General features: G+C 39.7%; 1 protein-coding gene across 1 annotated transcript in view; it reads right to left on the bottom strand.

The window, feature by feature from the left end:
- LOC128693801 (cytochrome P450 2J6) overlaps window positions 1–25,671 on the bottom strand; it is a 247,607-nt gene that overhangs the window by 19,758 nt on the left and 202,178 nt on the right. Inside the window, exon 8 of the mRNA XM_070091246.1 lies at window positions 2,189–2,309. Coding sequence (XP_069947347.1) covers window positions 2,189–2,309 — 121 coding nt within the window. The remainder of the gene's footprint in view (window positions 1–2,188; window positions 2,310–25,671) is intronic.

Consider the following 25,671-nt stretch of genomic DNA (forward strand, 5'->3'; position numbering starts at 1 on the left):
AACTACACAGGAATGAGGACCTTCCTGCAGGAGGTTCAGTGGGAACAGGAGTTGGTAGGAAAATCAGTAAACGAAATGATGGACTTTGTAACAACAAAATGCAGGGGGCAGAGGAAAGGTTTGTTCCCAAGGGGAACAGAAATAATGGGAAGGACAGAACGAGCCCTTGGTTTACCTGAAGGTGGAGGGAGGCAAAAACTAAGTGCTCTAGAGAATGGAAAAAGTACAGAACGCAAAGGACTCATGAGAATAAAGAGATTAGTCGACGAGCCAGGAACGAGTATGCACAGATAAGGAGGGAGGCCCAGCGGCAGTGTGAAAATGATACAGCATTGAAAGTCAAGTCTGACCCGAAACTACTCTACAGCCACATTAGGAGGAAGACAACAGTCAAGGACCAGGTAATCAGGCTGAGGAAAGAAGGTGGGGAGCTCACAAGAAACAACCAGGAAGTATGTGAGGTGCTCAACGTGAGATTTCAGGAAGTATTTACAGTGGAGGCTGAAGGAACACTGGGAAGACAAAACAGTGGGGTACATCAACAAGGGATATACCAATAAGTGTTGGATGAATTACACACAGCTGAGGAGGAGGAGAAGCTTCTAAAAGACCTTGATACCTCAAAGGCAGTGGGACCGGACAACATCTCTCTGTGGGTTCTTAGAGAGGGAGCAGGGACACTATGTGTGCCACTAACCAAAATCTTCAACACTTCCCTTGAAACTGGGCAACTACCTGACGTATGGAAGAAGGCAAATGTAGCCCCCATCTTTAAGATAGGAGACAGAAACGAAGCACTACATTATACACCAGTGTCAATAACATGTATAGTATGCCAAGTCATGGAAAAGATTGTCAGGAGGAGAGTGGTGGAGCACCTAGAGCTGAACAAGATTATAAACGACAGCCAGCACAGATTCATCGAAGGCAAATCCTGTGTCACAAACCTACTAGAGTTTTATGACAAGGTAACTGAAGTAAGAAATGAGAGGGAGGGGGTGGGTTGATTGCATTTTATTGGACTGCAAGAAAGCCTTCGACACAGTTCCTCACAAGAGATTAGTACAGAAGCTAGAGGGACAGACACGTATAACAGGAAGGGCACTGCAATGAATCAGAGAATACCTAACAGGGAGGCAACAGCGAGTCATGGTCCGTGATGAGGTATCACAGAGGGCGCCGGTGACGAGCGGGGTCCCACTGGGGTCAGTCCTGGGACCAGTGCTGTTCTTGGTATATGTGAACGACATGACGGAAGGGTTAGACTCAGAAGTATCCCTGTTTGCAGTTGATATGAGGTTAATGAAGAGAATTAAATCAGACGGGGGCCAGACAGGTCTATGAAGGGACCTGGACAGGCTGGATGCGTGGTCCAGAAACTGGCTTCTAGAATTTTACCCCGCCAAATGCAAAGTCATGAAGATCGGAGGATGGAAAAGAACACCGCAGACAGAGTATAGGCTAGGAGGCCAAAGGCTGCAAACCTCACTCAAAGAAAAGACCTAGGAGTGAGTATAATTCTGAGTACATCTCCAGAAGCACACATTAACCAGATAACTGCTGCGGCATATGGGTGCTTGGCAAACCTGAGAATAGCATTCCGGTACCTCTGTAAGGAATCGTTCAAGACTTTACACACTGTGCACGTCAGGCCCATACTGGAGTACGCAGCAACAGTTTGGAACCCACACCTGGTCATACACGTCAAGAAATTAGAGAAAGTGCAAAGGTTTGCAACAAGGCTAGTTTCAGAGCTAAGGGGAATATCCTTTGAAGAAAGGTTAAGGGAAATCGGTCTGACGACACTGGAGGACAGGAGGGTCAGGGGAGACATGATAACGACATACAAAATACTGCATGGAATACACAAGGTGGACAGAGACAGGATGTTCCAAAGATGGGACACAGAAACAAGGGGTCACAATTGGAAGCTGAAGACTCAGATGAGTCAAAGGGATGTTAGGAAGTATTTCTTCAGTCATAGAGTAGTTAGGAAGTGGAATAGTCTGGCTAGCGATGTAGTGGAGGCAGGAACTATACATAGTTTTAAGGCGAGGTATGATAAAGCTCATGGAGCAGGGAGAGGGAGGACCTAGTAGCTGTCAGTGAAGAGGCGGGGCCAGGAGCTGAGTATCGACCCCTGCAACCACAATTAGGTGAGTTCAGTTAGGTGAGTACACTCACTCACTTGTGTAAGGGGTTTCCTTGCTTTCCTGCTGCGCTGTTTGTATCTCCTTCAGGTAGGCACCGATGTAGTTACTGGAGTCAACAGCTCCACCAGTCTCCTTGTCATACTGCTCTATCTGCTCCTAATGAAAGATAAGTAAATACTGAAAGTTAGTGCGTTACTCTCGATATTATTTAAAGGAGTATTGAGCCTCCAACTATACCTGTGCTGAATGTCCTTGTTTGTTTGCATCTCATAAACTGTAAATCTATTTTATCCTGCCCAACAATGTCTATAATGATTGGACATTATTTGTTTTTAGCTAAAATATTTCAAAGATGAGGTTTTATGCTAATTAATATAAGCGTGTGTAATAAGAAATAATTTAATAAAATCGAAAAAACACGAAATTTGTCGTAATTCTGGCAACATTTTGGTGCAATCCGCTTATTTATAATTTTTTTTTCGAAGTATTTTAATTACATTTTTATTAATATATTTGATGATTTGGGCAAAATGACCGTGCAGGTGTTGTCAAGGTCTGGTGGTTCAGTAACTACAATACATGACATCTTCTGAAGCTACCGTGCAGGTGTTGTCAAGGTCTGGTGGTTCAGTAACTACAATACATGACATCTTCTGAAGCTACCGTGCAGGTGTTGTCAAGGTCTGGTGGTTCAGTAACTACAATACATGACATCTTCTGAAGCTACCGTGCAGGTGTTATTTGTTATCAAGTTTTTTTTATATTTTATTTAATATACATTATACATTATACATGGAAGCAAATATATGTCACCAAACCAATCAACATGTAACAACAAAATTAAAGTACAACATACGTATACACAATCCAAAAAGAAAAAGGTACACTTCACACAGGTGTACCAACAACATATCCAGATAATCTACTTCAGCACACTTATACATCTTATGCCAAGTTTTTTATACAAAACAATTCTTAAAGGTAAAAACCTCACCACATACCATTAAAACCTATACATCCCCCCCCCCCACCAAAGGTACATTTATAAAGTCGTACATATGTGCTGTGGAAGTAAAAAGGTACTCCCCCCCCCTCATCAAATACCTACAAAACAATGACATACTATAGCATGTCATTGTATTTTCATAAGTAACAATTATGAAAACTTTGTCTAGCATACAAGGATAATATACTCTATATCTCAACACGGGTGCAATCCACCCAAGACTTCTTCATACACTTTATACACTATAGCAGTATTAATACATGACATACAACGCTACTTGAACTCACATACATACCTGCTCCAACAAAGTCATCTAAAATTATGTATTTACACAAAATCAATATACATTTTTATATTACCTTACATATACTCTTACATGTTATTTGAAACATTAAAATAGCAAAGGGAAACCAACAGCGTGTACTTAAAATACCCTGCACATACAGTGTCACACGACATGTACTATATAATCTGAACCAGGCCTCTGAAACATTATATGTTAGGCCTTATGTGCCAAAATACAATCTCGCATAATATTAAATACTGTACCACGTTGCTCATTACAGCTATTTACACTTCCGAGCCTTCCGATATACAGAAATTGTGTCTTACAGAATGCTTCCTACAAGAAGGGAAACCTCGGACTTTGTATCACAGCATATTCTAAACAGTCATATGGCAGACCTTAGTAACACCACGTAGTATGTGCTTTATGTAACATCTTTGAAGACTCTCACAATAACGAACAGTCATTCTCACACACACAAATACTGTAAGATTCTACCCTTCCACTCACCTTATATACAGACAATGATGTAGTGCTCCAATACACTACGTACATGTACTATCCAAAATCTTCACAACATAAAGGGAACACATGTGTAATACCACCACCCACACCACACTCGGAGCTATGACTCGACCCCTGCAACCACAAATAGGTGAGTACAGGAAAAGCATAAATGTATCAATACAAATCCAATCACACACTCTAAAAGCAATCCACACATCCCCACTCAAGAAACTAGCCCGTCGTTACCCCTTTACACTTAAATCCCGTAAATCCTTCAACTTAAAACTCCGGTATCCCTCAGTAAACACTGTCTCCCACCTTCCCCCATAAACATCCCTATTGCGACACTTAGTTCTATAAATGGTGGCCGCTAACACCTTTATTCTTTCATCCACACCCACCTCCCTCATGGCCCAAGACGTATAAATAAAATCAGTGACCACATACGCAACCGCATTCACCACCGTCTGACTTATCCCACCTATATCTAAACTTAACACCCTTAACACCTGTAACCCTTCCCCACCCACTAACCTAACTTCCCTACCTAACCATACCCTCACAGCTTCTAAACAATTACAAAAATACACCGCATGAAAAATAGTCTCCAAACATCCACACGCCTTGCACTCCCCTCCCTCCCTTAGTCTCCTATTAAATAACACAACACCAGACGGCAAGATTCCATGTAGAAACCTAAACATTACCTCCCGTACACCTGGTTTAACATGCAATTGCCGTAAACATTTCCAGATATTCCCTCAGGCATACATGGGGTATGCCCCCTCAACTGCCGCCACCACAGACCCACCCCCACCCTCTCAAGAATCCTCAATTTGAGGCGCTCCGGATTCCTCACTGTCATTAAAATCCGCAACATGGCCTCACCAATCATTAAATCCCTACCCCCTCACCATCTTTGCATATCCATACGCAGTCTTTCTAGCCCCCCTCTCCTCGCCCCCACCTCCCTCAAATAGCCGCATTTTAGATACACACTCATCATACGCTTTTCTAAAGGTATGAGCCCCAGCCCCCCCGGCTAACGGGAAGCATCACCACCCCTCTACTTAGCCAGTCACAACCCGATCCCCATATAAATCCGAAAATCCCATGTTGCAACCGTTGCACCTCTCGCTGCCTCAGTGGGTATATTGCCACCACGTGCCATAGCTTGCTATATAACAGGACATTCGTCACAATAACCCTCTGATGCAACGTTAGCTGCACCGTTCTCAAACCACCCAATCTTTTCAAAACCCCATCCACAATGTGCATCGAATTTACCTCTTGCGCGACCCTATCATTCTTAACATACTCTATCCCACAAATCAATAGCTGATCCACCACACTCCACCCGCCCCCTACAGTCCCACCTCTATTTACGCTATTGCCTAGGTCCATATACTTAGACTTTGCCACATTAATTTCCATCCCAGTAGCCTCGCCAAGCACATCTACCACCTTTCCTACCTTGTGTAAATCCCTCTCATCCCTCACCAATACAGTCGTGTCATCCACATAACCCACAATACCCGCCCCACCCTCTCGTTCATTACTAACCCCTCCACTTGTGATACTCCACCTAACTGCCCTATAAAAGGGTTCCTGGAGGCATGCAAACAATATTTGCGACAGAGGGCATCCCTGTCGCAAACCCCTTCCCATCTGAATGTTAACACTTAACCTTCCATTAACCTGTACTCTCATAGATGCTCCCTGATACAATGTTTTCGCCCAAGATATGATTTCCCTCCCAAATCCTTGCCAATGCATGAACCTCCATAACGCATCCCTCTCTACACTATCGTAAGCTGCTCTCCAATCCAATGCCAAAACACCCCCACCCCCCAACTCCCCCCTCTGCTCTATAAAACTTCTAATAACTCCATGCCCTTCATACATTGTCCTACCCGGTACCCCATATTGTCCTCTGTCAATTACTTTACCTATCACCTTTTTGATTCTATTCCCTAATATCTGTGCAAATAACTAATAATCGCCACACATAAGCGATATTGCTCGGTAATCCTCTACCGTTGTCTGTCCAACTTTCGGAACTAATACCACGACAGCAGTTCTTTGCTGCTCACCCATTTCTCATCATCCTTCATTACACTGAATAACCTAACTAAAAATCCTCTCAATACTTTCCAATTCCTAATGTAAATATCATTAGGCAACCCATCTACACCTGGCGCCTTACCAGACAAAGTGTGCGAAATCTCACTTTCCGTGATCGGACCTTCTAATGTCACCCTATCTGTACCATCAATCTCACATTCCACAAAACCTCCCATTTCCTTTAAAGCCTCATCTCGAATACCTACGTTTTGTGTATATGACCTAAACCATGCATCTAGATATTCAGTCATGCCCTCAGTCGTCACTAATACCTGCCCCTCCCTATACCCTTCCATCCCCACATGAACAGTTAATCCCATCATCTCCGTCGCCACTCTTCTCTTACGCTGTCGCCTCAACACGCATGCCGAAGGCCTATCACCCCATAACACCTCTTCCAGCCCACCCAAAACTCGTGGTCCATCAAATCTTTCATTTTGCAAATCCCTAATATCGTCCACCGGATAACTAGCACTCCCACGCTTGTAGCAAGCTCTCAACTGCCCCTCAAGATAAGATTGGTACCCATACTTCAACCTGGTATATTCCCTCCCACTACGAATATAAAATTCCCTAATACGAGATTTCGCCACGGAGTCCCACCAACTAACCAGATCACTATTCCCAGGTGCCTCCGCCACCAACTCCTCCCACAATTGAACAAATGACTGTCGAGGCTCTTCTTCCTGCAACAACTTTACATTCAACTTCCAAAACCCCTTACACCTTCTTGGCAACCCCACCCAACCTATATCCACCAAAACACCCCTGTGATCAGAAAATACTACGTCCATTACCCTCACACTATGTATTACGACTGTCCTGGGCACGTACAATTGATCGAGCCTAGCCGCATACCCATGCTTTATAAATGTGTGCTCCACCACCCCACCTCCCCCAACATCGATCAATCCTACCCGGATAACAATTCTCCCAATATTCTCAAACAATGCCCTGCCCCCCCTCGGTTCAACATCCATACTCCTTATCACACAGTTCCAATCAATCCAATCACAGCGACCCCCGGCAATCCATGCAAATAATATACCAGAACGTCCCTCACAAATTTATTCTTTACCCATACATCTCCCTCTGCTGGGCCATACACACACACCAACGTCATCTGTACCTGACCCCATAACCCATCCACACGAATCACCCTCCCCTTCCCCCTCACAATGCCTGACAACCAACAGGCTAGTTTCTTTCACCAAAATGGCCACACCTCCTTTCAATCTGACTGCATGCTCAACATACACATTATATCCATCTACCTTAACTCATAACCCGGTCTATAATTGTGCTCCTGCAAGAACACTATGTCAACATCATGATGCACCAAATATTCCCTAAACCACTCACAGTTTCTCTGCGTCCTCAAGCCATTGATGTTCAACGTCAGGCACTTAAAACCGGCAAAGGAGGTTTCCCTCTTGACACTATCGACTAATCACCTGATCACTTCGTTGCACCCTTTTCCCTCCCCCCCTTCTGGGCACACTTACCCAACCCCTGCCCCTGAGTGCCTCTTTGCATGGCATCCACCCATGTTTTCTTCCCAGGCTGTTGTGCGGGCGTAAGCACGTCGTCGGAATCAGAAAGCACTGCTGCGCGCTTTCGCGTCGTACCCTCGACCTGCATCAAGTCATCCAGCGCAGTGCCATGATGAACTTCCACCTCCACAGTTCTCACCAACAGGGGATCCTTATCACACACTTCAGGCCGAGCTGGCATCACCACGCCCTCCTCAACTGCATACCCAAGATCCAGGTCTGTACCAACATCCTGACAAGGACGCTCATTGCCCAAAATGTTCCCAAACGTCGACACTATCGACGTTTCCGCATCGCTACCATTCACTTCCGCGATGACCTCGTCCAGCACTTGTATAACGTCCAGGGAAGTGATGTCCCCCCTCATAGCCCCTGTCGTCTCCTTTTCTTCAGCCCTCTCAACCTCCTCACTCCATGTTAAACTCTGCTGAGGCAGTGTCGCATACGGCTGAGCTTCATCCTCTCTCCTTTCCTCCACATCACGTCGTTGCTGCTGGTCCTTATCACCACATCGTCTTTCACATTGTGCAGCCAGGTGATCATACGACCCGCACAAATGGCAAGTGCATCACTGCCCAGCGTATGTCACAAAAACCTGAGTTCTGAAATCTTCTATCACCCTGTACAATGGAATAGGATGTCTGAGCGTCATCTTGACAGAGTACATACCCTCAGGTATCCCCATATACAGGTCAGCTGACCACCTTCCTGCAGTGACCGTATGCATTGTGCCATATTTACACATAGTGAACCGGATGTCAGATGTATCCACCTCGAATGGCACATTCCTGATCTTAATCCATGTGTAATAGCTTGATACACCATGCATCCTCACCGTCACAGCATGATTAACTGGTATGGCCACTTCCTGAAACTTATTCACCACTGCCTCATACACATTTGCCTAGCTGAATTTTACAAAAATCCTCTTCGTACCGTTCAGTGCAAGTCCACAAATCTCCTCATTGGCTATTCCGAAGGTATCTCTGATTATTGCAGGCAGAAACAACTCCATTGATGGCCCTGTTACAGCTCCACCGGTTAATTCAATGCAGACAGTATTGATACGACGCCGGCTAGCCTGTGCCATGTTTGTGAAAATAATACTGCCACCAGACAACTCCAGGGGGCAGCAACAGCACATGTCCTCTCCACTCAAGGGTTGAGATACGAATTATCAAGGTCTGGTGGGTCAGTAACCACAATACATGAAATCTTCTGAAGCTACCGTGCAGGTGTTATCAAGGTCTGGTGGTTCAGTAACTCTATCATTAAGGGGATGATGGATTTTGCTCGAGCTCCTGACTTCGACTGTTTCACATCCATAGAGTTTCACAGATATATAATTATTGTTATTCTCAAATAACAAGTTATTCTCCTATTGGTAAAATTTTCTTCGTTATCCATGAATAGATTGTCATTATTTTTAGACATTATTCAGGAATCATTGTTCTACAATTTTCCACAGCAAATTATATAATAACCATTACAGTTTATGTTTATTTATTTTAAAATTCCCCCTCAAAAATTCATAATTAGTAATTTTGGGGGATACAATATATTTTAAAATTCTTGATGTACTTTTCATCTTTAGTCTTTCCTTCTTCATGTAAAGTAAACTACAACATCCCAAGAAAATTTTTTAGCAATGTGTTGCTCTATAAAAAATCATTATTTTTTTTTGCCCCTAATTACACTGGAAAACAACCGAAATGCTTCCGAGACCAGAGTAACAATTTCCAACTATTTTTAGGTGACTGATAATGAATTTCATGGTTAAAATTGTTTGTTAGTTCTACTTTTCAATATACACCTACGTGTCACAACAGGTTCGAACAGGCTTGTGGCAGTTTGTTTCTTACCACACTCACAGTCTGACTGACCTTCATTATTGTTCCAGCAGTCATAGAAGGTGCTTGTTCTGTCCAAGTTTATATTTTGAGGTGAAAGGTTGGTGATATTCTTAGTCTAACACTTTTTAAATTTATAATAAATATTCACTGAGGAAGCTATTGATATGCATGTGAGTCATATTATATTAATTTTATTTTCCTACTGAATGATATAAATACTTCTGCTTAGCTGTCATTCTCTGTATTATAACGATAAATTAATGAATAAGTTTTCTGTTTATCTTTTAATTGTTTGTTGTTTTCTTCTTTCAGATGCCTCGTACTTGTGTGAATAGTGCAGACAATTTCTGCGGCATTTGTGGTGAGGTGACCTTTGTATCACAGAAGCACCGTATAACTTCTATGGTTAGAAAGGCATATCACCTACATTTTAGATGCAAAATTGGTGACCAGGATAAGAACCAGGCTACACACATATTCTGCTACAGTTGTGCTAATAACCTTTGCCATTGATTGAACAGGAAGAGGAAATGAATGCCTTTTGCTGTGCCAATGACATGGTGGGAGCCAACAGACTATACCAACAATTGTTGGTACAGTCTGTTAACTCGAAGGATACCAGCATCGGTATCCATCGAGTCAGATGAAGAAAGTGGTGAAGAGGAAGGAGAGAAGGATGACAGTGCTGGATTACGGAGTGACCGAAACTTTGATGACGCACACTCCTCTAGGCCACAGCTCATAACAAAAGGGGAACTACCCAAAAATAAGGCAGAGCTGCTAGGCTCTCGTCTTCAAAAGTGGAATCTCCTAGCACCTGATGAGAAGATTTCAAAATTTCGTGACCATCAGCAGCAGTTCAACGATTTTTTAGTAATGGAAGATGATTTAGTGACCAGTGACCTACAACAGTATTAATGGTCTGATGGAAGCACTTGGCATCGACTTCGAACCCAGTCACTGGAGGTTGTTTATAGATTCATCAAAAACGAGTCTGAAAGGTGTCTTGCTGCATAACGGCAATAGTAAACGATCAGTTCCTGTGGGCTATGTACCACTTCTGAAAGAAACCTAATGGAATTTAAAGCGTATGTTGCATTGCATGAAATATGATGAACATCAATGGCAACTCTGTGGCGACTTAAAGGTTGTTGCTCTTGTGATGGGCTTGCAGGGCGGATACAGCAAGTACTGCTGCTTTCTATGTGAATGTGACAGCCGTGCAAGAGGTTCTCACTACATCAAGGGAGACTGGCCACCTCATCAATCATTGGAGTCTGGGATAAAAAATGTTCAACACCCACCTTTCATTGAACCAAACAAAATTTTGCTTCCACCACTACACATAAAACTGGGGCTCATGAAAAACTTCGTGAAAGCAATGGACAAATCCGGTCAGGGATTTAAGTATTTTAACATCAAAATTCCCCTCACTTATCGACGCTTAGATAAGAGAGGAAGTCTTCAATGGTCCTCAGATTCGAGAGCTTGTTAAAGATGGTGACTGTGATTCAGACTTCATGTGGAGGAGAAAGCTGTTTGGGGAGCATTCAAGTTAGTGGTGAAGGGATATCTCGCCAGCAGAAGGGAAGGCAACTATGAAGACTTGATGGATAACTTCATCAAGGCTTACAAGAACATTGGTGTTATGCAGGGTTCTGCATGACATTGTAGTGTAGAGAAGGGTACCATAATAGTATGAATGTTATAATTGTAAAGCTTAATTTTATAATTCATGTGCTTTTGGGGATACTGTAGAGTACTCTAATGATAATTATAAAGAAATCCTGCCAGGGATTTATTTTCCAACGCATCGCATGGAGGCTGGCGTCGGAGATGCCGTGTATTTAAGCTAAGTTTTGTAGTTGTGTACTCCTTTTGTTTAGCTAACTCAAGCCATAGGCTCTTCTATGGTTTACCTGTATGTTCACCTAGGCTCTGATATGGTCAGGGTGCTGTAGGATGAGTGAGGAAATAAGAAATGGGGTTGGTATTGAAGTAGTGAAGGCCTAGTGGTTATGGTTACTGGGCTGCCAGCCGCCTGCTTCTTGTGCCGGCTATTTGGGCGTTTAGGATAGGAGATACATGAAGGTGTTTTTCTAGAGTGTGTATATAATGTTATGATGAATAAATAGATATATTTTCCTAATCAGGATTTTTGCCTAACCCTCTGTTAACCAACCCAGTGAAGTACAAATACTGGTTTAGCGCTTTCTGTTTTGACTGGGATAGCCCTGGGTGGCCTGTTTATGCCTGACTTGTGTGTAACTTTTACCTTTGCCCTTAGACAAGGCTCTAGCCCCCAGGTATTCCACATTTCTGCGTAACAATGGGATATAACATGTCGCTTAAAATCCATTTATTGGACTCACATTTAGACTTTTTTCCAGCGAACTGTGGGGCAGTTAGTGACAAACATGGTGAAAGGTTTTACCAAGATATTTCAACCATGGAAAGATGGTACCAGGGCAAATGGTGCACAAGAATGCTTGCAGACTATTGCTAGACATTGGCAAGAGATGATTTTTCAGCCTACTATAAGCGTCAAGCAAAAAGGCAGAGAGTAGGTACGGATTAGCGTTTAAAACATACTGACACATATTGTACGTTATAATGAAAACAAATATTACATGCCTCGTATCTTTAAACCTACAGCCAATAAGTATTTTTTCAAGATGATGTTTGGATTCAGGACATGAAAATACATAAGAATTAACTAGTCTCCTTTAAGAAGCATACAACATTTTAAAAACTGTTGACTAGTATTATTTTTAGGCAAACTTCATGAAATTTCTAGTATACACTAGGTACCACCTACCTAACTTACAAGGAAAAATCTTTGAAACTGGACTATTAAAAAAAACAAAAAACACGAAATACTGCTCCCTCCCTTAAGGATTTCGAAGTTTTCACAAACATCGTCTAGTCAAGATATGTAGCAAGATGCATGTAAGAGAGTCTTGATGTAAGATAATACTTACATCCACCTTTCCCCAGAAATAATTCTTCTTTACTCCTTATTCCCCAGATACCTAACAGTTCTTTGGGACTTAGAGCTTCCTCTGAATATAATAATAATAATAATAATAATAATAATAATAATAATAATAATAATAATAATAATAATAATAATAATAATAATAATAATAATAATTGCGAACATGAAAATAACAATAGTGTATTTATTTTCTTCAAGTGAAGCTACATATCTTGATTAAACATCTTACTACTAGGAGATTTCAACTTGGGATACTTAAAATGGAGGAGTAGAGCAAACAATGTTTTAGCAGAGATCACCCCGGGAGGCAGCTCAGATGAAAATTCACAGACACGAACTATTAAATCTCTGCACCAAATTCACCTTAAACCAACAAACAGTAGAGCCTACAAGACTAGAGAATATGTTGGACCTCATCTTCACTAATAGTGACGATCTCATATGTAATATAACTGTATCAAAGACAATACACTCAGATCACAACATAATAGAGGTACAGACATGTATGCACAGGGCTCTGCACCAGCAAAATGTGAGCAGACATGAAGATCTCTTCACGAAATTCAATTTCAGTAACAAAAGCATACAGTGGGATCAAGTAAACCATATCCTAAATGAAACAAGCTGGAAAGATATCCTAAACAACATAGATCCGAACATTTGACTTGAAAAAATGAATTCTGTGGTTCTTGAGATCTGCTCAAGACACATTCCATTAAGAAAAAGAAAGAGAAGATGTAAACTAGAAAGAGAGAAACGTTCCCTATGCAGACGAAGGCGAAGTGTCACAGAGCCGCTGAGTGGGGCCAATATATCTGAAATACGAAGGGAGGAACTAGTCAATGAAATTGCAAATATCGAACATAAGTTGAAGGAATCTACAGGAGACAAGAATCACAGGAAGAACTAAAAGCCATAAAGGAAATTGAAAGAAAGCCAAAATACTTCTTCTCTTATGCCAAATCTGAGGGAAAAACAGCATCCAGTATTGGGTCGCTGCTTAGGCGGGATGGGACATACAGAGATGACAGCCAAGAAATGAGTGAGATACTAAAGTTCCAGTATGACTCAGTGCTCAGCGAGCCACTGCCCAGACTAAGGGTCGACAATCCAAATGAATTCTTTATGAACGAAACCCAAAATCTGATCATGTCAAAAATCTCGGATATTATTCTAATTCCACAAGATTATGAATAGGCAATTAATGACATACCCATCACTCTGCCCTAGGCCCAGACTCATGTAACCGATAGCACTAACGTCCCATATCCTAAAAATCTTTGAGAGGGTTCTAAGAAGCAAGATAGCCAACCTTCTAGGTACCCATCAGTTACACAACCCAGGGCAACACGAGTTTAGAGTAGGTCGCTCCTGCCTGTCCCAGCTACTGGACCACTATGACAAGGTCCTGGATGCTGTAGAGGATAAACAAAATACAGATATAGTATACACAGACATTACAAAAGCTTTTGACAAGTGTGACCATGGTGAAATTGTGCACAAAATGCGTGATAAAGGAATAACGAGAAAAGTTGATAGATGGATCTTCAACTTCCTGACAAATAGAACACAAAGAGTAATAATAAACAGAGTAAAGTCCCAGGCAGCCACAGTAAAAAGCTCTGTTCCACAAGGCACAGTACTCACTCCCATTCTATTTCTCATCCTCATTTCTGACATAGGCAGAGATGACACCTGAATTACCATGGCAGTGACCTCCATCGAAGACACTGTGAGACTCCAAGTAGACCAACCAAATCTTCGAATGGGCCACTCAAAACAATATGAAGTTCAACGAGGAGAAATTTCAACTACTCAGATATGGGAAACTTGAAAAAATTAAAAATGTCTCAGGGTATATGACAAATTCTAACCATACAATTGAGCAGAAAAGTAACGTGAAAGACCTGGGAGTGATAATGTCAGAGGATCTCGCCTTCAAAGACCACAACTATGTATCTACCTTATCCACTAGGAACGCCAAACCCATGATGTTTCTCTTCAAATTGCTTGTGCTCTCTAGGCTGGAATACGGATGTACACTAACGGCCCCTTTCAAGACTGGTACATTCCAGACCTAGAGAGTGTACTAAGAACTTTCACGGAACATATAATATGATAAGGCACCTAAACTACTGGGATCATTTGTAGGTCCTTGATCAGTATTCCCTCGAACGCAGGCAAGAGAGATGCATGATAATATACACTTGTAAGGTCCTGGAGGGATTGGTACCAAGCCTGCACTCGAAAATCACTCCCTATGAAAGCAATAGACTCAACAGGAGATGAAAAGCAGGGGTGCCACGAGTACACTGAGAGACACCACAATAAGTGTTTGGGGCCCAAGACTGCCTCAACTGCCTCAACTGCCTCCCAGCATACATAAGGGGGATTACCAATAGACCTCTGGCTGTCTTTAAGAAGGCACTGGACAGGCACCTAAAGTCAGTACCTGGCCAACCTGACTGTGGTTCGTACGTCAGCTTGTGTGTGGCCAGCAGTAACAGACTGGTTGATCAGACCCTGATCCACCATGAGGCCTGGTCTAAGACCGGGCTGTGGGGGCATTTACCCCCGAAACCCTCTCCAGGTACACTCCAGGTAAACGACGAGAGTTTGCTAAGAATAACAAGAGTTAACTAATACTAACAAGAGTTTCACACAAGAATCACCATTAGGATTGCTCCATCTCTCAGCATGTCAACAACTTGCCAAACTGAGTTTCGAGGTCCTGGATAATGTAATTCATTTCAAGGTCATCTGAAGTGATATTTCGTAGAGATATTAGGAAAATATTTCTATACAATATTCTAAAAAACCTGTATGATATGAGTCGAGCATTTTTCCTTTATGACAGCATTTTTGACGTTTTCGAGCCTCTAATAATGTAGGATTATATAAACAATTTACTTTCACAATAACTACTCCCCTGTCACTTTATAATTTTTCACACTATTTTATGTTACTGTGACTAAACACAAAATTAATGTATATTTTTTTTTTAAAAGAAAATCACTGACAGTTATAGGGTAAATCCTGTAAAGTTCTTCCCATCATCCCTACTCCTTCACATATCACACCTAAAATATTTAGTAAAATATTCGTACTGTGGAAAATAATTTCCCAAAATTATGCTGTATATTTTTTATAATGTAAATATACCTGATTAATACATTACTATTGCTCTAAAGTGTATTTTAAAGAAGAGAACCGACAGGGAAGTTCTGCACCCGCGCTGACGAGCATGGAAGAGATGCCATTATTTTGAATGTGGTACAGGCACGTTAGTGAAATGTGTATAAATTTTTATAGCCTAAGGGCTATATTGGGCTTAAAATCCTCAAACAGGATCGAAAATCATTGGATTTGCAGTTCTGCATAACGTGAGCATTAAGCAGATGGACAAGACAGCTTTGGAACCCCAGCTAAGTCATGTCTATTTTGTGTTGAAATTCTGGCCAGTATTTTCTTTATAAATTTAGGCAGGGAGGTTTTGTATGACACACTGTAATCTCCAGACTAATTGGTGAGTCTTATTATTATAAATTCTCCTTCACTGTATATGTATTCACATTTTAAATTTACTATATAATCCACATATTTATATTAATGTTTTTACCAGAATTCTTGAAATTAATATAGGTCCAGAGTGACTTGTGGAAAGACAGATTATGGTGGGTATCGAAGGAGGACATTTCTCGCGAACTAGGTGTCCTAAAATTCCTACTTGTCTTTGAAACCTTGATAAAGAATAACTACCTTTGTTACCATTTACTGGTATGTACCTTATGAGTTACATCCAGGTAAATTTAATTTTCCACAAGAGTTGCCCATTGGTCCTTCGAACCGGATGTAATTAGTGAAGTCATTAATTAGTGAATTAACTACTTAATAATTATATGTGAAATGACAGAAGGAGGTGGATGTTAGGTCCACAAATTTACTTAATGTGTAGTGGATTATAATTACAACAATAATAATTTTGCTAAGCTCAAGTGTAGCTAGAATTCATGTTAATGTATTTAAAACTTATATTATAATTTTCTTACATGTGTAATTGCTAAGCTCATGTAGCTATGATTTATTCAAGGTAAGTTGTAATATTTACATTTATAAAGTGCATAATTAAGAACATAATCAGTGTTATTAATTAAGTTGAATTTATTACAGTGCACCATGGGTGAAAATGAGGAAATTAATGTAGACGACAAACACATGGAATTTAGAGCAAAAGAATCATCATTGCAGGCTAGAAAGGGTCATGTAACAAAGGCATACAATAAATATTTGGAATTAATGAATCAAGAAACTGTGAATATTGATGATTTAAAATTGTATTTAGATGCTTTAGGGAATAGATATGATTCATACAAATTATATTATAAAAAATATGAAGGAGATTTGTTAGTAAATTGTACAGATGAGACAGAACTGGATCTTATGATTAACCAGTATTATGAATTAGAAGAAAAATTCTTGCAACAGTCAGGCTTTGAAGAAATTAAAAAGTGTAAACCAGGCAGTTAATTAGTCTATTCCAACAAATAAAATGTCTTTGCCAAAACTCCCAGAATTGTGTTTACCTGTATTTAATCCTGGAGAAAGTTGGGAGGAGTTTTGGTCAATTTTTAAAGCAGCTGTGCATGATAGGAGTGAGCTAGCATGTGTTACTAAATTATTTTACCTCGAAGGGCAGATAAGAGAAGATGCTCACATACTCATACAAGCGTTTCCCAATGTAGATGACTCTTACAAGGAAGCAGTTGACTTGTTGAAGGTCACTTATGGTAATATAGAACAAAGTAGGTTGGATATAGTGATTATCATTGTTAATTTAAAAATTCCAGATCACACTTACAAAGGTTTACAGCAGTTTAGAGTTAAACTGGAGATCACTCTCAAAACTTTAAGTAATAAATATAATCTGAAGAAATCAGACTGGTTATTGAGTGCCATGGTACAGAATAAATTAAGCTGTAAAACACTTGAATGACTCTCGAATAAATATCACAAAGGTTATTTTGGTCTGGAGGAAATAAGACTAGGTCTACAAGAATTAATTGTTCTGTTGCAGACCAGCCAACCAACTCATTTTAAAGATGCAACACATAATAACTCTGAGGTATCTGTCAAGTTTCACAAGGGGAAAAATTATCCCAATGTTAATAATCAAAATTCATTTCCTAAAAAGAGTTGCATAGGTGCATATCAAGTAGCAGGAATCAGAAATAATGATTCCCCAGAAGGTAAGAAGAATAAGTACCCTCCTAAGAGTAGCCCAGTTAATAGGAAACCAGTCAAAGAAAAGAGAGATTGTCTCTTCTGCAAGGGTACTCATTTTTCTAAGAATTGCAATGCATACAATTCATGGAATGATAAAGTTGAAAGACTGGAAGAACTTGACAGATGTATCAGATGTCTAGGTAATCACGATGTAAAGAAATAAATAACAAAAAGGCACAATACCGTGACTGGAACGATACACAAATAACCCGTACATAGAAGAGAGGAGCTTACGACGACGTTTCGGTCCGACATGGACCATTTACAAAGTCACACTGTGACTTGGACCATTTACAAAGTCACACTGTGACTTTGTAAATGGTCCAAGTCGGACTGAAACGTCGTCATAACCTCCTCTCTTCTATGTGCGGGTTGTTTGTGTATCACAATGTAAAGGATTGTCATGCCATATTAAGCAACTGTTATCAATGTCACAAAGGAAGACACCATATAGTCATGTGTAAAGGTCTATATGACAATGTTGATAATAATGATAATGTTGACAATCTTGACACAACAGTGACTAATGTAAAAATTGTTGCTAATGTTAATAATGATGGTTTTGCTGAAGTAGCCTTACCTGTGTTACAGGTAAAAATTGATGATAAAAGGCATAAATAAAAAAATGTTTCTACATTATTAGACCAGGGTTCACAACGTATTTTCATTAAACGTAAATGTCTTAATGGGATGAAAGTACAGATGGGAGATCCTACAACTCTAAAATTATCTGGTTTTCTCTCAGATAAAAGAGCTCAATTGCATGACACTGTTTATGTAACTGTCAGTTTGGGCAATAAGAAAAAACGTGTTAATGCAGTAATTGTAGATATACTCCCAAAGAAAATATCTACAGTAGGGCTTGGTAAAGCTACAGAAAACTTTCACATAATGTAAATTTAGCACATTCTAGTGTAAGTGATGATTCTGTAGGCCCAATAAATATTTTGATAGGTAGTGACTATTATGCCTCCTTTGTAAAGGGTATGGTAAAGAAATGTGGTGTCACCCTTTTAAAGACTGCAGGAGGCCATGTAATGTATGGTAGGATTCCTCGTAATAATAATGCATGACTAGAGGAAACTATAAATACTATAAATGTGTGTCTTACTCATGAAATCGTATCCCAATATCATTCTTCCACAGAGGATGGTGTTGAGCCAGTGCATAAATTGTGGGAATTAGACAGCATTGGAATAAATGTAAATGAAGAAATTCCAGACGATTCTTTCACTCATGAACAGTACTTGAGAGATGTAAAATTTTAATCTGGACAATACTGGGTACAACTTCCGAGGAGACTGAACTATCCAGAGTTGCCCACTAATTACAGAATGGCATATGGACAATTAAAGGCTCAGCTCCGTGAACTGATTCAGACACCAGAATTGTTGACTGCCTATAATGATACAATTGCTGAAAAATTAATTAATACATTTATAGAAGAGGTACCTCGTGAGCAAGCCAAAATTTATGGTCACTATTTGCCACATCACAGAGTGAAGAAGGAGTCTAAGTCCACTCCTCTGAGTATTGTGTTTAATTGTAGTGCCAGGAGTAACAAAAATGTACGTAGTTTAAATGACTGTTTGATGACAGGTCTGTCGTTGACGGAAAAATTAGGAGATATCTTATTAAATTTCAGGATGAAGAATTATGCCTTTACGGCTGACATAAGTAAAACTTTCCTAAGAGTGAGTTTACAAGAGGCTGACCGGGATTGTACCCGCTTCTTACGGCCTGAGAATCCTATTGACCCACTTAGCCCTCTGAAAACCTTTTGCTTTATGAGCATATTATTTAGTGCTACATCCAGTCTGTTCCTACTTCAAGCGACGATAAATGCACACCTTATATGTATGGGAAGTTCGCTGAGTAAAGTAATGAGCAAACAATTTTATGTGGACAATTTCCTGGGTGTGACGTCAACTGAAGAGAAACTGTTAATGACTTATGGAGATGCTAATAAAATAATGCAAAGTGCAAATATGCCTCTGAGGGAATGGAATAGTAATTCGTCCAAATTAAAGGACAAAATAAATAAAGATTGGCCTGGAGATGAAGTACAAAAATGTAGTAATGTATTGGGATTAACTTGGGATACTAAGAGAGATTTGTTAATATTAAAACCTAATAATTACAGTATGCCCAATAAATTAACTAAGAGAGTTTTGCTCCACTAGGCTTAGTGTCACCCCTTACTATACGAGGGAAATTATTAATACAAGAAGCATGGAAACTTAAATGTGCTTGGGATGAAACTCTGCATTTGGAATTCATTAACAGGTTTGATGAATTAATTGGTGATTATGAAAAAAATCCAGTGTTGGAGTTCCCATGCCAGGTGATCAATCTTGATGGGAAAAATATATTCCACATTTTTTGTGATGCTTCGAAATTGGCATATGGAGCAGTGGCTTACCTTCAATATAATAGTGTTATTTCTATTGTTATGTCTAAGGCTAAAGTGTCTCCAATTAAATCACGTAAGTTGGAATTAACAGCTATTTATGTAGGTGTCAAATTACCTAATTATATAAGAAATAAGTTGCAGGAGATAAATATTAGTGACACTGTAATTTGGTCTGACAATGAGGTATCCTTACAATGGATTCGTAATGGAAACAGTAAAATTATGTACGTACAAAACAGAGTTGCTGAAATTAATCAGATGCAAGAGAAGTATTATAGTTTGGGTCAGCATATGTTAACATTTAATCATATACCTGGTGAGGAGAATCCAGCTGATTTCTTGTCTCGAGGTTTACCTTATGCTAAATTCGTAAATGCTGTATCATGGTTTAAAGAACCGAGCTTGTTGATAAATAAAGCTAACTGGCCTGTACAAAAGGCATGTATTGCTCCTGTTGAAATTACTGTGACCACCACTCCAATAGTTTGTTCTTCCTTAGCCATTGATATAAATAGGTATTCTTCTTTACCCAAACTAATCAATGTAACTAAGTTTGTGTTTAAATTTCTAAACAAGATGAATATCTCATATAAGTTTTTACATCCTCTTGAATATTGGATACAGAGGGTACAGGAAGAAATCTATGGAAATGAGATTAAATTGATGATGGAAAGAAAAATTGTGAAGGTTCCATAATAGAGAAATTGAGGCTGTATTTATAGAACAATGTAATTAGGTGCAGAGGTAGGTTACAAAATGCTGAATTGGGTGATTATGCTAAACACCCTATCTTACTGCCCAAAACTCATCATCTAACAAATTTAATTGTTTTAAATGCCCATAAAAATGTAATGCATGGTGGGATACAAGATACCTTAAATTGTATTAGTGTAAAAAGGGTGATTAAATCTTGTATAATATGTCACCATGTGGATGCCAGATCCTATATGTACCCAGGTCCTCCACCATTTCCAAAGGAGCATGTACAATTAGTGAAACCATTTGATGTAACAGATGTAGACTATAGTGGTCCAGTCATTTTAACAGGTACTTCAGATGGTGTTCCACTGAAAGTGTATGTATGCTGGTTCACTTGTACTGCTACTAGGGCAGTTCATTTAGAAGTAGCTAGGTAATTCTGTCCGAGATCGATGATTTTGGATAATGCCACTAATTTTGTAGCGGGTGATCAACACTTGATAGAATTAAATAATAGTAACGATGTTGAATCTCTTTTAACACAACGAGGGTGTACCTGGAAATTTATTACTCCTAGAGCCCCTTGGCAGGGAGGGCTGTACGAAAGACTGATAGGCACAGTGAAGAGGTATCTCCTTAAAGTCCTACACCGGAAGAGAATTAATTTCGAGGAATTTCATGCGGTGTTGGTGGAGGCAGAGAATCGGATAAATAATAGGCCTCTCACGTACTTGAGTGATACACCTGATACAGATGTATTAACACCTTCTCACCTAATATGTGGAAGGAAATTGGAAGCTGCCCCTGTCTATAGAAATAATCCTGAAGAAAGTGATGAAGATTACAATGATGTGGCAGTGTTGTGTTAAATAAAGTAATTGATCATTGGTGTAATGTGTGGCATAAGGAATATCTTCTTCTTACACTATGTGAACACTTTTATGGAGCGACAGAGGCAGTAAATCGACAGAACATTCAACCAGGTGACATTGTGTTAATTGATACTGAACAACATCGAACATTGTGGCCTCTTGGCAAAGTATTGACATTGTACCCAGATGACAAAGGTGTTGTCTGGAATGTCAAAGTGTTGTGTCATGGCCAGGAAAGTTTATGCACAATTAATAAATTGATTCCCTTGGAATAAATGGTATTCAATCAAACATAAATGAAATTCTAAGGGAAAGTGACATGAGTGATATTGAAGGTAATGCTGACCAAGTGATGCAGGAAGACGAAATTATAGTAAGGCCTACTAGGAGAACAGCCACTCAAGCCAGAACCGACTGGAATCGTCTCCTAAAGGAAGGATTAATTTGAGTCATTTAGCAACGACCTCCGCCTGGCAGCAGTGTGGAAAATAATTTCCCAAAATTATGCTGTATATTTTTTATAATGTAAATATACCTGATTAATACATTATTATTGCTCTAAAGTGTATTTTAAAGAAGAGAACCGACAGGGAAGCACTGCGCCCACGCTGATGAGCATGGAAGAGATGCAATTGTTTTGAATGTCGTACAGGCACGTTAGTGAAATGTGCATAAATTCTCGTCGCTCTAGGGGTTATATTGGGCTTAAAACCTCTCAAATAGGAGCCAAAATCGTTGGATTTGCAGTTCTGCATAACGTGAGCATTAAGCAGATGGACAGCTTTGGAACCCCAGCTAAGGCATGCTAATTTTTTGTTGAAATTCTGGCCAGAATTTTCTTAATAAATTTAGGCAGGGGGGTTTTATATGACACACTGTAATCTCTAGAATAATTGGTGAGACATATTTTTATAAATTCTCCTTCAATGTATATGTATTTACATTTTAAATTTAATATACAGTCAACATATTTATATTAATGTGTTTACAAAAATTCCTGGTGATGTATATTTCTGTGGAGAAATTTTCTCCAGGAGGGGGGTATCAGCCCCCTTCAGCCCCTTTCAGCCCTTTCAGCCCTGAGGGGCCCAACCCTCTCAGAAGGGGAAAGTGCCTTGTTTACTGCTACAGTGATTAATTGATCACAGATGCAGTACGAGTATGCGACGTGGTCAAGCGACCGCTGCTCCTTGCAGTTCAGTGTTGCAGAGTGTATTTTAAGAAGAGACAGTACATCTCTTACCTTAGCAGGACAATTAAGGAAAATCCTGCTCCCACTTTATTACCATAGTAAAGATAGTGGACATTGTTGTCTATGCTTAAGACAGCAAGATTTAAACATTCTGCTTTGCTTCATCGAGGAAGTGGCAAGGAAGCTTTTCCTTTGTGCTGGGGGCAGTGATGGCGTGGGGTGCTGTGGCATCTTTAGATTACTTTTGACTCTACTGAGAGTGACACTGACGCCAGGATAACCAACAAAGAACGATCTGTGCATTAGTGTGAACAAAGTGTCTCACAAAACACAATAAACACTTACAGAGAAGTGTGATCAGCTTCTTCAGTGATATTGTGTGAACAATTATTGATGAACAGTGTAACAATGAGTGTTGCAATCCAACAGAGTGTAGTGTGACATTCTTCAAAGAACACTATTCTTCAATCAACTCAACAGATATCCGGGCATAATTATGGGTCAGATACATATACCCAGGTAAGTGTTCTAACTCATGATGTGCTACCATTGACTGTGCAGTTGAGTATAAAATCGTGAGTTAGTCACTTATCATAAACCCCGGTGATATGCGGACCTTTGAGTCCACACACATAAGTTTGTCAGCAATCAGTGAATGAAATATGCTGACATAACACCCCCTAGGGGTAATTTATAATCTTACAAATTATAACTCATTACAGCCCGTTGAGAGATGACTTCGACAGCTTCTCAAGACCTCGTCTGCAGGGGCAGCTGTGCAGGCGATGAGTTGTCTTTCTAAGTTAAGTTTTCCCTATATTTAAACTTAGCTGGTAATGCTATTTCTCAACATATCTGGTCCTTCGAACCGGATAAAGGCCACACTGTGGTCTAAATACATTGTACTACAGTGTACAAATAACCTACGAGCCAAGGTCCTTCGAAAAATCTGTAAAACTAGTGTTTTACAATTTAAATCAGTATAAATGAGTCCCTCCAGACTTAATCACAGAGAATTGGCAGCCAAAAGAAAACGGGCGCTCACCCAGCATTCACCCAAAGAAAACAGGAGCTGGGTGACTCTCCCAACAAGAAAACGGAGGATGGCACCCGGCATCTACTGCTCCACCTCTCAGAAACGCTGACTACAACAACAACCCAACTGATGTTCGGTTTGTCTGAGTGTATATACACATAGTGTTTATAATGTTTATAGACAGAAATTAAGAGACAAGATTGTGTTAAAGTTTGTTTCTTATAGATCTACCTGTTATATTAAAGGAACTTATATATAAAGTGTAAGCTTTCAAATATATATTAACAGTGACATTTATATATGTGTAAGAAATATTCATGTGTGATTTACAGTTATACAGTGACATTTATAGTGTATAGTGAATGAAGTGTATAACGTTATTTACGATTAATCATCGTGGTCAGGCTGACACAGCAAACTCAAGCCATAAACACCAGCCACATGTACTGTGTACCCTTCATGGTCATTGACCCTGAGGTTAAGCTTAGTAGGTCAGTAGTGTCTGACTCGATTATTGCTGACTTAAGCATAACAAAAACTCAGCTGTTTATAGCAGTACAGTATTTTTTAAACACTCTAATTGTATATCGAAAATTTTAGCACCACACTTAAAGTGGCTTGTTTGAAAACTCAGTTTCAATCTTTACAGACTAAGATTACACAATTAGAAAATCTAATTTCAGTCTGTATAGGATTAACTCAAGATACAAACATACATTTTGATGATCTTGAGGTCAAATTTGAATTACTTACACAATGTCTGAAAAAAAATTAATTCAGACTATACAGATTATGAAAAGGAATTTCTTGAATCAGATCCGTCTGAGGATGAAATTAAAAATGTTTTGGATACCTTTAGTAATCAACAATTAAAGTGGACAGGAGTACAGGCTATCTGCCATAAAACTCTGTCACAGAGACCTACTGTAACTAGTGGTCAAACACCTGTTACACCTGTTACAACAACAAGTGTCTCATTACCAAGCTTACCTACATTGTCATTACCTATTTTCCAAGGTCATTATTATGAAGAATTCATTAGTGGTATTCAATCCATAGTAAATTCACTAACTGACATAGATGAGATTGCTAAGTTCAATTATCTTAAATGTCTTGTGAAGGGAGAACCCTATGAACTGATTAAGTCATTTCCGTTGGTTAAAGGTAATTATCAAATAGCCTTACGTGTCTTAGCAGACAATTACTTTGATGCTGACAAGGCCAGAGTTAGACATGCAGTCTTAATATCAAGCTTGAAGCCACCCAAACATTGTTTTTCAGACTTACAGGCATTTAGAATCACATTAGACAATAGTCTCAGATCTCTAGGTGCTAAATATGACCGAAGGCAATGTGATTGGTTTGTCAGTGGTATTGTACTAGGTAAGTTGTCACCACAAACTATTGAACGATTAAATATTATGTTCAATAAACGCTATTTCACTTGTGAAGAAATTAGCAATGGTTTACAAACAATAGTTTCATGCATGCAAGCAACGAGACAAGATGAAAAATCCACAAATCCAGTGGATAATAAACCTTCAACTCAGTATAAAAAGAGTATACCTACTCCCACTAAACCAGAGAATGCGAAATCCCATATAGGCATTTACCAAGCTGTGAATACAACAGACAGTAAACAAACTGTCATACATAAACGTACTCCAAAATGTGTACTTTGTGATGGAACACATTG

Source organism: Cherax quadricarinatus, chromosome 34 (genome assembly GCF_038502225.1).
Source record: "Cherax quadricarinatus isolate ZL_2023a chromosome 34, ASM3850222v1, whole genome shotgun sequence".
Classification (NCBI taxonomy): domain Eukaryota; kingdom Metazoa; phylum Arthropoda; class Malacostraca; order Decapoda; family Parastacidae; genus Cherax; species Cherax quadricarinatus.